Genomic DNA, 14553 nt, shown 5'->3' on the forward strand with positions numbered 1-14553 from the left:
ACCAATGCCACAGGGGTCGGCACTGGTCTGCTCCCCACGAATGTTGTCGGCAACTCCCTGCGCGGAATCGATTCCTCATCACCCGCCACGAATTCACGAAGTAAACTGACGTGAAATACGTCGTGAATTCTACTCCCTTTCGGCAGACGCAGACGGTATGCCACTGGTCCCACGCACTGCAATACTTCATAAGGGCCGTAGAAACGCCTGGCTAACTTAGCCGAAAGCGGCTTGGCCACAGAGTGTTGGCGGTAAGGCTGTAGTGTTGGCGGTAAGGCTGTAGTTTCAGCGACACCAAGTCCCCAACCTCAAATTCCACGTGCCTCCTATGCTTATTCGCCACTTCGCACATCCATTGTTGAGCACAGACAAGATTCGCACGCAATTCCTTAAGCAACTTGCCCCTTTGTTGTATCAAATCTGCCACCTTAGGGGGCGTGGCAGCCGACGGTGGGGACGCTACCAGCAGCGGAGGGTCCCGCCCATATAATGCTCGGAATTGCGAAGTGCCCAACGCCGCGTGGTGGAAACAGTTGAGGGCGAGTTCAGCCCACGGAAGGAAATTGCCCCACTTGGACGGACGATCCGCAGTAAATGCCTGAAGGTACTGTTCGAGGCAGTGTCTGGCCATCCGATTGCGGGTGATAAGCTGTAGAAAAATGCAGCTTAGTGCTGCTCAAACGCAGCATTTCCTCCCAAGTAGCGTTCAAGAATACCGAGTCCCTGTCCGAGACTAAGGTCTTTGGGAATCCATGATGGCGGACCACCATATTGATGAAGAGATAGGCGACCCGTAAGGCGTCGAACATGGCAGCTAACGGGGCAAAGTGCGCATACTTGGAAAGGCGATCAACCACCACCATAATCGTGGTGTAGCCTTTAGACGGGGAAAGACCCGTAATGAAGTCCATAGAAACGTCCTCCCAAACTTGCGACGGGACGGGTAGGGGTTGTAACAAACCCGCGGGCTTTTGTGTCAAGTACTTAGTGGATTGACATACTGCACAGGATTCGACGAACTTTTTGACATCCTTGCGCATCCGGGGCCAATAAAATCCGGCTGATAAAAGACGAAAGGTTCGATCATGCCCAGGGTGTCCTGCAATCGGCGTGCAGTGATGCTCAGTTAACAGCAAACGCTTTAGCTTCGACTCGGGGCTGAGAAGGATCCGGCGATTGAAATATACCAGCCCGTATGTGCTGGAGCTGTTCCCTCCGCGATCTGGGCGACCAACGCCCACAAATCTGGCAGGTCCGCGGTCTCGTCCCGCAGCCGCTGTAACAGCTCGGGAATGGGCTGGGCTACTGCAACGAAAAACGCCGCGTCTGTCTGCGGCACCTGTTCTGGCTCCGGGTTGGAATCGGTCGGGCCCAGATCAAGAGGGTGGTCCACGCCTTCCTCACGTCGCGAAAGGGCATCAGCCGCCTTGTTGGTGCTCACTTTCTTATACTCGATACAGAATTTATACCATATTAATTTACGGATGTAAAGATGTTGATCCGGGGTTTGCACAACCTGTTGAAGGAGATCCTTTAAACTCTTCTGGTCACTACGTATGATAAACTCTCGGCCGAGGAGATATTGCCGCCATTTCTGCATTGCTTCCACTAAGGCGTAAAGCTCCTTAAGATACGTCAAGGCGACTCTGCGACGCGGACCTAACTTCTTACTAAAATAGGCGATGGGATGTTTATCTTGGATCAACACCGCCCCAATTCCCACATCCGAAGCGTCCGTCTCGATGCAAAATTGCTTCCCAAAATCCGGTAAACTCAAAACCGGTGCTGTAGTCATGGCCTCTTTGAGGGCTACGAATGTGGCGTCCCCCGCTTCGGACCAGAAGAAGGCCTCATTTTTTTAACAAATCAGTTAGGGGTGCTGCGATCATGGCGTAATTAGCAATGAAGCGTCGGTAATACCCTGTTAAGCCCAAAAACCCGAGTAGTTGCTTCACGGTCTTAGGCGTTGGCCACGACGTCATTGCCTCGATCTTAGCAGGGTCGGCTTTCAGGCTGCCATCCGAAACCAAATGGCCCAAATACTCAACAGTCGTTCTGCAGAACGAACATTTGGAGAGCTTGATGAGGAATTTATGGGACTGTAATAACTCGAGCACCTGTTCCAAGTGAGAGCAGTGGTCATCCAATGTGGGGCTGTATACGAGGATATCGTCGAAGAATACGATTACACACTTCCTCAATAATGGCTGAAAAATCCCGTTCATGGCCGCTTGAAACGTTGACGGGGCATTGGTAAGGCTGAACGGCATCACTAAGAACTCAAAATGGCCGTCGTGTGTCCTGAAAGCCGTTTTAAACACGTCCGCATCGTGCATGCGAATCTGATGGTACCCGGACCACAAATCTAATTTGGTGAAAAATTTCACGCATCCCAGCTCGTCGAAGAGTTCATCTGCTGTCGGGATTGGAAAATGGTCCGGCACCTAGCCATGTTCAATGCCATGTAGTCGATGCAAAACTGGAATGACCCATCTTTCTTTCTAATTAACAAGACCTGGGAGGAGAAATGACTGGCTCCGTTGAATAATCCCTTGCACGAGCATGTCCCGCACCTGTCTTTCGATCTCATTTTTTTGAAAATATGGATATCTATAGGGCCGCACATTGATTGGTTTAGAATTAGGAAGTAGATGTATCCGATGATCATACTCGCGCAGCGGTGGCATTCCTGTCGGTACCTCAAATACAGTGCGAAATCTGTCCAACACCGCCTGGACCGCCGGCGGTGTATCCTGTGGAAAATCTTCGACGCTGGCTGTGCCTGAGTCTTGCACACCAGGCTCTATCCTCACTATCTCATAGAACTCGTTGGCCGTGGAATGGGCAGCTAGCATTGCTAAAGACTGTAAGGAAATAAGGCGCGGAGAGGGTTGCACTCTGCGTAGCTCCACAGGTACTCCATTCTGCAAAAATTCCAAGGTTTTCCTCACAAAATCAGCTGAGATCTTTCCCAATGACTCCAACCAATCCATACCGAGCACAATATCCGGACCATGAATCTCCATGATGTGCAAGTCCAGAAGGAAGTCGACGCCCTGAATAGAGAGCGTGGTCTTGCGTGCTATATGTGAACAAATCAATGACGCACCGTTGCCACATAGACTCTAAATGGCCGGATCGGAGTCAAGGACAAGTGCAACTGTTCCGCCACTCGTGGATGAATGAAATCATGATTGCTCCATGTATCGTTTAGTATACTGATTGTAGTCATCCCGATTGTGCCTATAACGTTGAAAGGGCGGGACTTGTTGGTCCCCAACAATGTATGGAGATGTGAGAGGTCAGCCGTGATCACTGTTTCCGGGTCGTCGCCTGCATCTGACCCGTCCAGCTCGTCGGTGGCCTCGTCCTCACCTATATAACACAAAATCTTCAGTTTACACACATGGTCCGGTACCCATTTTTCTGGACAATGGTAGCATAATCCCTTCCGGGAGCGCTCGGCCTTTTCAGCGTTCGAGACCCGGATGGTCGAAAACCAGGTTTCACTGTCTCCTTAGGCTGGGCAACTGCTTGCTGACTGGAGGGGGAGCGGGCGCGGCTGGGCTGCTGGTAGGGGCTGTAAAGCGGGAATCCCGACAGCCCCATTTACCCCGGAATTGCTGGGAATGGCGCTCTTCGTGCGACGACGCGAGCCTCAATGCCAAAGCCATTGCTTCTGCCAAGGAAGCTGGCTGTTGTAACTCAACCTTTTCTTGGATGGGTTCCTTGAGACCCGTGATGAAGATCAAAAGCATCATGATACTCTGCTACACTGCCTGGCTGCACTAGCTTAGATAAGGGCCCTGCGCAATTACGGAAGCTCTGGGGGTCGAACCTATGGCAGACATCCTCAAGAAACTCGAGTCACGTTACGACAGGATTGTTAGCTCTGTAATTAAAAATCCATTCAGCCGCCGGCGGCTGAAACAACATTACCACGTAGTGTAGGCGATCTTCATCCGCCATCTTTAAATGGTCAAAATAGTATTCGCCTTTAGAAATCCAATTTGATGCATCCGAGCCGTCGAAACGGGGTGCTTTCATGTCCAGATCCCGCGGCGTCTCCATTCTGCCCGTGCCGTGGGTAGGGCGGTTTAAGGGGGGTCCCAGGATGTAGATTGGCGATAGCCGTTAAAACCTCGATCCAATTCTTGAGGAAAACGACTCAACGGTCTATCCCACGCCGACCATTGCCTAGAGTACGGGCGAGCGCGCTGGAGGGCAGGCCCCTGGTGCTAGGAAGCCATACGCCCTTCCTGTCGCGGGTGATCGCGAAAATCCACTCGTCGTCAGCGGACGTCCCCACCACGAGCGCGGCGGCTGTGGTTGAAAAACTGGGGGACATCCCCGTCAGAAGCCATAACCTCACGATGAGTACGATATGGAATCACATCCGTATCGTCAGAAAAGTAAGGTGGATCCGGATCAGGAATGATTGGAGCCTCCAAATCGTCAACCCTCTTATTAGTGGCCTCCAAGCGAAACTCCAGTTTATCGAAGCGCGCCATGATTTTCTCGAACCCTAGAGAAAGCGAATCCGTGGTACCTGAATCGTCGATATGTAGGGCACTTGGTTGTGGGTCGTCCCGTGGTGGAAGTCAGGGGTCGCCGTTGCCGCGGCGAACGGCAGATGCTTCGCGATGAGGTTGGCTCGTCACGATTTCTTGGGCGTTGCCGCTGGTCAAAAGGCCGGCTGGTGGTAGAACAGCATCGGATCCATCCGTGGTGAGTACGCAATGAAAAGCACCAGTTGTTAAGAGCGAAACTCCTAATGTCGATTAACACACCAGCAAGAAACACGCCCGGGAATTATCCGGCGCCCAGGAGGTCTGGGTCGGCGGCGATTTCCGGTGAGAAGGGCTGCACGCGAGAGAGATTCTCGTCGCCAGTAGTTAGGGTTGCGTTTCTTGTTGCACAAACGTTGGGCCAGAATATTATGATATATTGATGATTCAAATAACGAAGGAATGGCCCTATTTATACTAAGACCCTAGGGTTGGTTCGACTCAACCTATACGTTCGGGAAAGAACCAAAGAAGAAAACCCGAACGGGGCTTATAGAACGCCCGACGCAATTACAATAAAATAATTAATAATCCATAACTAAATAAATATGAAAAGAAAAGAAACGAAAATAAGAAAGAAAAACATAGTAGCTCCTATTTAATTACGTCGCTACTTGGTGATGTAATTTGCCAGCTTCTGCGGTGGTTTGATTCGATCCCTCGGCCTCAACGATCTTGCCTCTGCATTCCTCTCGTTCTTCTTCTGTTGCCTCTGCTTCCCGGGCCTTCTTGGCTGTTGCTGGCACTTCCTCATCTGCGGGTGGTTCCTCGTCTTGCATTCTCGAGTTGTCCTTATCATTTGGCTAATAGTAAGTTGACTTGATTGATATTAATTATGTGACTATGAAATGGTTAAGTTTTTAAATTTGTTGGCAGTTGTGATCCAAATTACGCCGGTGGGGTTGCACAATTTCGCGAGGACATGCTATGGGAGGCCGCCGGAGGAGATGAAGTTGAAGTATTTGGAGTATAAAGTTAGACTGAATGAGAGCTCCTTGTTTGGAAAACATCCCGACCATAGTCTAATATTCACAAACCCTGTCCAATTTTGTCATAAGAGAGGATTTCAAGTTTGTAAAAATGTGTATATGGATAATCAAGATGTCAATCTTGATTTAGCCCGATTTCGAGATACCCTGTTAAAAGCCTTGGACCTCCTTGCTACTTAATTCATTAATTCCACGCCTAGCTATAGTACTATACATTTTATTCCGATATTGTAATAAAAGACTCCTCCATTATTTTATTTAACAGACGAAATATAGGAGTACTAGTTTTTTTCTTGTAAACATGTTTTTATAGTACTTAATATTATTGTTGCCATGGACATTATAGTTCCAAATAAGGTTACGAATTGTCTTGAATATTATTTATTTCGATTTTTTCATAATTATAACACGACTACTTAATTATGGAAATTATAATGTTTTTAAATTTATGCTATGAATTCGAATATGCATATGAAACTTAATCAGATTCAAAATATATTGCAAACCGAGGACATTAATTTGGCAAAGTTCATTCATCAGTCGTCACAGACTCACAATAGATCGAGTTGAGTGGTCATGCATTTCAACTTTTTTCTGAAATTACATCCATTTTACTAAGACTCGATCTCAATTTGTTGCACAGCATTAAAGATTAACACCTTTCAGTTGGTGTTCATGTGTTTACAAAATGCAAAGATGACTTTTTAGTTAGTGTTCTATTGGGTCGAGTCGAGTTGACCTAGCCCAACATGATCCAAGTTCAGTATGATGCCCAAGCAAGGCAGCGCGGAGCTGTGATGACCTTGAGGTCACGGATTCAAACCCCACTACCCGCTGAGAGACTTTCGGCCTTAATCCGCCAACCCGATTGAGCAGGATTAGTCGGCTTACAACCTAGTTCAATTATAGAAAAAAAACACAGTTTAGGTCAAACTGTTTTAATCGTGTGCCTCGATCGAATTGGACCCAGTTATCTGGCTCATCCCATCTGATAATTCTAATCAAAGTCAAAACTATAATTTTCAATATATTACAACTTGTGCTTTTCATATAGTACTACAAAATAATAGTACTACATATAAACAAATTTTATTTAAAATATTTTTATAATATTGTTTGCCTCAATTAAATTTTTTTTTCTTAATTCACTCAATGTCACTATTTTAATTTTTGTACTTAAAACAAATGTGTCAATTAATATGAAATATAGGTATTGACATGTTAGAAATATGGAAATAATTATTGAATAAAAAACATAATACAGAAATGAATAAAAGTAAAGATAGTCGATGGATTTGTAATCAAAATCGTAATGCATCTATGGAGAATCCGGTCACGGCGCCATTTTCCTAACCTTAAAATTGTTTCATTTCACTCTCACGAAATCAAGATTTCCCCACAGCAAGAAAACCCATCAGCAGCAGAAGCCAACGAAATCGAAAGCATCGGTGTTTCCAACACCACCCACTGGACAAGATGCATCCACAAGCTATGCACCGTCGACGGAGACGCCGACGCCGCCATCCGCCTTCTGCATCAGCTCCGCACCCGCGGATACGAACTCGACTCCCTCAACATCAGCAGCATCATCCATGCCCTCTGCCACGTCAGACGCTTTGAAGAAGCCCACCACCATTTTCTCGACTTCATCTCCTCCAATTGTGCCCCCGACGAGCGCACCTGCAACGTCCTCATCGCGCGCCTCCTCAACGGAGGACATCCCCACCGCACGTTGGCTGTGATAAAGGCCTTGGTCACCGAGAAGCCGGAGTTTGTGCCGTCTTTGGTGAATTACAATCGTTTGATTGATGGATTGTGTAAATTGGGGAGATTGGAATCCGCGCATTTGATGTTTTACCAAATGTTATCGAGTGGGCATTGCCCTAGTGTTGTCTCGTATACTACTTTGATTCATGGGTATTGTGAGATTGGGAATATGGACGCTGCCCAGAAGGTGCTCGATGAAATGTCTGAGAGGGGCGTGCGTCCTAATGCGTTTGCTTACTGTGCTTTACTTGGATTGGTATTGAGGAAAAGGGAGTTTGAGAAAGCGAATGTCTTGATTGGAAAATTTTGGGAGGTCATGGAATCCACCTTTGATGTTAAAATTAACAATGCAGCATTTAGCAATGTGATTGATTATTTGTGTAGAGAAGGGTTGTTTCATGAGGTGTTTAACATAGCAGAACATATGCCGCAACTCAGGAACGTTCACCAAGAGTTCTCTTACGGGCAAATGATCGATTCACTGTGTAGGTCTGAGAGGTATAATGGTGCTGCCAGAATTGTTTATATCATGAGAAAGAGGGGTTTTTCTCCAAGTTCAGTTTCATATAATTCAATTGTTCATGGTCTATGCAAGGATGGTGATTTCTTGAGAGCTTTTCAGTTGCTTGAAGAAGGTATAAGTCTTGGTTACTCTCCCTCCGAGTTTACTTATGCAATCTTGGTTGAGGGTCTATGCCAGGAATGTGAAGTAGCTAAAGCTAACCAAGTGCTAAACGTGATGTTGAGTAAGCAGCATGTGGATGGGACTAGGATATACAATATCTATTTGAGGGCTCTTTGTCGAATGAAAAACCCTTCAGAGCTTCTAAACGTGCTTGTTTTGATGCTGCAATCGAACTGCCCGCCTGATATAATTAGCCTGAATACTTTGATAAAGGGCTTTTGCATGATGGGAAAGATGGAAGAGGCTTTGCAGGTGCTTAATGATATGATCAAGGGTAAATTTTGTGCCCCGGATAAGGTGACCTTCACTACTATTATTCAGGGGCTTCTAAACGTTGGTAAGGCTGAAGAAGCAATGAGATTCTTGCATCATGTCATGCCGGAGAAAGGGTTTTCCCCAGGTGTCGTGACATACAATGCTGTGCTTCGTGGATTGGTTAAACTCGGCCAAGCCAGAGAAGCTATGGAACTTTTCAATAATATGATCTGCCGTGGGGTGGCTGCTGATTGTTTGACTCACACTATTATAATTGAAGGGCTGTGTGAGTCTAACTCGATTGATGATGCTGTGAAATTTTGGAGCAATGTCGTTTGGCCTTCTGCAGTTCATGACAGTTTCGTGTACTCTGCTCTGCTTAAAGGGCTTTGTCGTTCAGAGAGGTTTAGTGAGGCGTGTCACTTGCTGTATGAACTGGTGGATTGTGGAGTTGCTCTTAATAATGTGAATTACAACATTGTGATTGATTGTGCATGCAAGTTAGGATTAAAGAAGGAAGCTTATCAGATTGTGGGCGAGATGAGGAAAAATGGCTTGAGGCCCGACTCAGTAACGTGGAGAATACTGGATAAATTGCAGGGTGCAGTTGCGAAGACAGCATCATCTGCTAGGCTAGCTGAACAGTTGTGAGGATTGTGCGTTAAGAGATGAAAACCATGTTCATCTGTATCAAGGCCCGTATGAGATCATATGAAAATGCTACTCAAAGAACTTTCTCACTCTTGATCTTGTCAATTTAGCAAGCTCTGAGCTCTTCCTTGTTTGATGATAGGAGATGTTTATTTAGTTTGAAAGGCTTTCTTTGTTCGATATTTTGTTGGAGTTGCCATTGCAAGATCCATGTAAAATTGGAGCATTTGAGTGGGTAAGATAAAGACCGTTGCTTTGACCAACTCCCAAAGAAATTCATATGGCTCCTATTCCTTGCCTGCTCAAGTACAAATGGGGTATGTATTCTAGTTTTGACACGAGTTTCCATGAAAAATATTTTAATCCCACATCGGCAAATACACTCAAACTTCAGGTATAGTTTTTTTGTATAAAAGGGGGAGGAAGTGGTTATCCCACATCGATTAGAACACTAAAAAATCAAGAGTAGTTTCTTGTATAAAAGGCCGACTGAGTAGACTTAGTAAAGCATCTTTGCGCTTGGGGCAATGACGCAGCTAGTGAGGTTCTAACCGAGGCGCGTCTATTGCTGGTTGAAAACTATTTCCAAACCCTCTCTTCGGCCATTGCTTGACTTAGGCTGTCGAGAATTTTTGGAAGGTCTCCCTTTTTTTGGGGAAAGAAAGTTTCAAGGTTTTGCATCAAAGGATGTGGTTTCTGGATCAGAACAACTTTTTTCTTGTTGAACGCTGAGATGCTGAAAAAGAGCTATATGAAAAGGGAAACTTATTCCCCATTGCAGTCTCTTTTTAACATATGAATTCACTTCAGCAACTGCTTTCATAAGACATGTTGGATCTTTTTTCACTTGCAGCTTTGTTACTGGAGCCATGAGGGTTCATTATAATAATCTGTAATCAGGCCACAACACATACTTAAATCGTAGTCAAGGTTATACCAAGTTCTTTTAACTAACATAGCCTTTCGACCCATAAAATAAAATTATCAAAATTGTGGTGAAAATATTAAGGGTAATTTTATAGATATTGTGAGAGAAATAAAAAGAAAAAAAGAAGAGAACATACATGAAAATTCAAAAAACTCTTATTCTGAAAAATTCATATTGTGAGAGAAATAATAAGAAATTTTTCTGAAATTCCTCGAAGCATAAAAGAACTTATTAAACCTCTTATTATCATTTTAATTATAGCTTTTGTTTTAGTTGATCAATGAAATTATTAATTTTTTATAACAAAAATAATAAATATGAATAATGTGTCGATTCACTTTAATCGATGATTTATATTGGTATTATGGTTGTATCTTTAAGGGCTGGAGACTCATAATAAGCTAATAACCAAGAGGTCATTTATATATTGATAATGTAAGAGGTAATAGTTGCATGTTTCCATCTCATAATGTAATCGAATAGTATGTTGTATAATAAGGCATGAAAGAATATGATACACCCGAGAATAAATTTCAACGACCAATCATATCTAAAACTAGGATGATTATATTAAATGGCGTTTATTACTGCTATTTGTGCCATTACGGAGGCTACCTTTTTAATATTAATATTTTTATTTTGTAAAATTACAACACTAAAATTGTTGGATAGCAGGACAGGACAGAGCAATTATTGTATTGCTTAATCTTTATCATCTAACTATCTGTTTAATGGAGTATATTTTTTTTATCACTAAAATATTACTAGTATATTCTTTCTTCTGTTTGCAGCAATTGTTGTAATAATTTAATGCACAATTATACGCAGCTCTCTATGATGATTAACCAAGAACAACGGAGAAGGAGCAAAAACTATAAAGCGTACATTGATCCATCTAGAATAAAACGGCGGAATTGCTTTGAACCGGCTATGGATCTTCCAAACGATCAGAGAAATTCTTCGCAATAGCCAGCCGAGAGAATACAGAGATATCAAATGTTCTTCGGACGTTCGGGGACCATAACCCTAGCTTATAGTATTTTATATAAGCCCATTTATTTTCTATTCGGTCTCTCATCAAATAGAAAATCTCATATGATATCTACACTTATTTTCATAACGAATAAATACACTTTTAATCCAAACTTAATCTTTATTGAATTACTTTAATTAGATAACTGAAAAATAGTCATATACAATAAATTAGTCGGTGTGAAAGCCCAAATTTCTAAAAGCAATCACTTTTAGCAGTAACTAGTCGGGGAGCTAATATCATATCTTTCATTGTTTACTTACTATCATAATCAAGTCTAGTTTACTTATTTTGTATCGATAAAGTACCACGACAAGTAATAAATTACTCAACTCACAATTTAAATTGGTTAGTATAGGGATCCCTTGCCTATGTTTTGAAACAAGACAAGCAAACTATACTTCAAAAATATCCTAAGTAATGCATACAGTCACAGATTATGTATTCTATCATCGGCATAAAAACTCGACCAATCTAGCTCTTCTACATGGCCAAGCTTATTCTGTAGCTTTTTATTATTGTATTTTAGTAATATAAAATTATACTATTTGTATAAAAGGCTACCGTCTGACTCGACACACATCACAAAAATAACAAGAACTTTAGCTTGTCGCATTATCATTTTGCCACTAGAATTCTCTTTCCGTAAAAAGTAAAGAATAAAAATAAAAAAAAATCCAGTTTTTAGATTGGAGAATTTAAAGGATTTAATCTAGGAGTTAAAACAAAACACAAACACTCAAATGGAAATAATATCATATAAATAATAAAGGCGATTAATGTTTTCTAATATCGTGATGACAGTGATTTGTGGAACGAAGAAAAAGAGTGGTCAAGTCCAAGAAATGCGAAACTTCTGGTTTTTTTACTTTAGACCCACTCCAATGTTGAATTACCAGTAAAGAGTATTTTGCATAAAAGTGAATTTATGAGATCGTACCTTTAATATTTTACTTATCTCTTTCCATTTAAGTACTCCCTAAATAGTACTATTAGGCAAAATACATTTTATGGTCCATCGGTTTTCGTTTGGCAAGATTAAATCACATGATTAAATATGTATCGTTCATAAGATTGAACCATTCAACTTAATCCTAGATGGATAGTCTCATGATAATTAGTCATAGTCTCCCCACTCCAACTAAAATAATCCAACAACTTAATCCTAGATGTATAGTCTCATGATATTAGCCATGCCAACCAACCACCACCTTATAGTACTACTACTATTATGTTTTAGTAGATTCTTATTTAAATTTTTGGCATTAGACCATCCGCAATGGGCGGACGATGGCACGACCGATGGCGCGCATCGTCCGCGCCATACATCGTCCGCCCACACTGTGGGTGTGTAGCATAGGCCGCGGACGATAGTCGCGGCCTATGCTTCGGGCGCGACTTAAACCGCGGACGATGGCCATCGTCCGCGCCATCGTCCGCTCCATTGCGGACGCGACATCGTCCGCCCCATTGTGAAGGCCGCGGACGATGGCACGCGGTTTCGTTTTTTTATAAATAGCGTTCATTTGTAATATTTCATTTCACACGATTTCATCTTCGAAACTTACATTTACATAATTACTACGAAATGGATTCAAGCCCCAATAGCCCTACGTTTAGCGGAGAGGCGCATTGGCCGGGTACAGAACTCGACGATTATCGTTCGTTCGGCGACAACACCCATTACGATCCCGATTTCAGTACGGAATCGTATGGGTTGTCTGATATGGAGCCGTCGCCGCACCGCCCAACCGCATCGGCCGATCCCGCCCCCGCAGCGACCGGTGCCGCCAAGGGGAAGGCGAAGCGGAACCGGCAGCGGGCGCAAAAGTTGCCGCCTTCCGGTGACTGCGATGAGTACGCCCCCGGCCGTACGAACTACACCGGCGACGAAACTCTCACTTTGGCCCGGTGTTGGGTAGATATATCGGAAGATCCGATATTCGCCAACAACCAGAGACAGACCACGTACTGGGAGCGCATCGCGGACCTCTACAATTCGGTCAAGCCGCCGACCGCGTACAAGCGCAAGCGTGAGCAACTCCGCAAGCACTGGGATCAAATCAAGAAGCAAGTGAACTTGTACCCGGCGGAGTTCGAGAAATGCGTGATCACATGGGAGCGGCGAGAGCGTGCACGACGTGCGCTCTAAAGCGATGTTGTCGTACCGGTCGATGTTCGGCGAGTTCAAGCACGAGGCCATCTGGGCGCTCTTGAGGGAGAAGCAGAAGTTCCAAGGTGGAATTCTGCACACTGGTGCGCCGAAGAGGACGAAGGTCACCGAAGCTGGTGACTACACGAGCAGCGGCAGCGGCACTAACCCGGTTGACCTCAACCGGACGTACGTGGATGAAGGGAGTTCTGGCACACCGGTGTCCTCCCGGCGTCCTCCCGGCATCAAGGCTGCGAAGGCCAAGGGGAAGGCGACCGCGACGTCATCGTCGACCGCTGCAACCCCTGATCCGGACCCGGATGAGCTCCCGACGCAGACGTCCACCGCGTTTGCGTCGTTAGCTACAGCGTCGATGGCAAGGACGATGTTGCAGACGCACAAGGCCCTCAAGAAGTGCACCGACCCCGAACAAGCCGAGTATCTCCGTGCATTACTCGATGAGTTGCATAGGAAGTTAGGAATTGGCCCGACTTAGTTTTTTTCTTTTTTTAGTTGAATAGTGTAATTTTTTTTTATTAAAACTTCACCGCTTGTTATTTAGTCGTTTTTTTTACTCGTTACGTGTTATTTGAAAACGGTTAAATTAATTAAACAAAACAACAAAATGATGATGTGGCGCGTCATAGGGCGCGCCTTAGGGCGCCCCACTGCTGATGGTCTTAGACCATCCACTACGCGTCCCGCGCCGGGCTCGCGTCTCGTCCCGGAGGGACGGGTCCTCCGCGGGACGCGTTGCAGCGACCATCCCGTCCCTAGCCGGCGCCCGTCTCGTCCTGTAGCCCGTCTCGTCGAGACACGGGACGCGCTGTCCCGCCACGCGCCAGCGACACGTGTCTCGTCCCCATGCGTGCGTGACGCCCACTCGCTGGCCCGCGAGTGGGCGTCGTCACTGATGACGCAATAATTCGTTTTTTTTTAATTCGACTTTTAATAAAAAAAAATTCAAACGGTAATATTACCGTTAAATTTTTATTTTTCATTTTTTTAATTTTTTTTATATATTTTACTCTATAAATAATCCTATTTCATACTCATTTCATACACAAACACACATCTATTCCTCTCAAATCCTCTCTATCACTCCAATTTCCATCTTCAATTAACTCAAACAAATGGATCCTTTTGAGCAAATGCGTCAATTAATGGAACAATCACTCGAAGAAGATCGACGACGAGAGGCGGAGGAAGCCGCGCCACCCCCACGACGCTCCCGGAAGTACATCAACCGGAACCGGGAGGAAGCCGCCGCACGGTTAGTACGCGACTACTTCTGCGATAACCCGATTTGGAGAGATACCTACTTCCGTCGTCGTTTTCGCATGCGGAAACCGCTATTTCTCCACATAGCGAATACTTTGGCGGCCAGGGAAGAGTTCTTCCGAGAAGGGTTCGACGCGGTCGGCCGTCCCAGCCACACGACGCTGCAGAAATGTACTGCAGCCATCCGGCAGCTTGCGACTGGACAAACGGCCGACATATTCGACGAATACCTGCACATCGGAGA

The 14553-nt window shown here is 44.8% G+C and overlaps 1 protein-coding gene and 1 non-coding gene across 2 annotated transcripts; both read left to right on the forward strand.

The window, feature by feature from the left end:
- Positions 1-6869: 6869 nt before the first annotated feature.
- On the forward strand, positions 6870-9178 carry LOC121796058 (pentatricopeptide repeat-containing protein At3g18020). Its single transcript, XM_042194775.1, has one exon. The coding sequence runs from the start codon at positions 6870-6872 to the stop codon at positions 8913-8915; it is 2046 nt and encodes a 681-aa protein (XP_042050709.1). The 3' UTR covers positions 8916-9178.
- A 246-nt stretch (positions 9179-9424) lies between these two features.
- LOC121758335 lies at positions 9425-9578 on the forward strand. Its single transcript, XR_006041422.1, has one exon. It is a non-coding gene; the product is annotated as a U4 spliceosomal RNA (small nuclear RNA).
- Positions 9579-14553: the final 4975 nt, after the last annotated feature.

Source organism: Salvia splendens, chromosome 1, assembly GCF_004379255.2.
Source record: "Salvia splendens isolate huo1 chromosome 1, SspV2, whole genome shotgun sequence".
Taxonomy (NCBI): Eukaryota; Viridiplantae; Streptophyta; class Magnoliopsida; order Lamiales; family Lamiaceae; genus Salvia; species Salvia splendens.

What these genes read in the sequence shown, in the direction of transcription:
- LOC121796058 (XM_042194775.1), top strand. Translation starts at nt 6,870, where the DNA reads ATGCATCTATGGAGAATCCGGTCACGGCGCCATTTTCCTAACCTTAAA.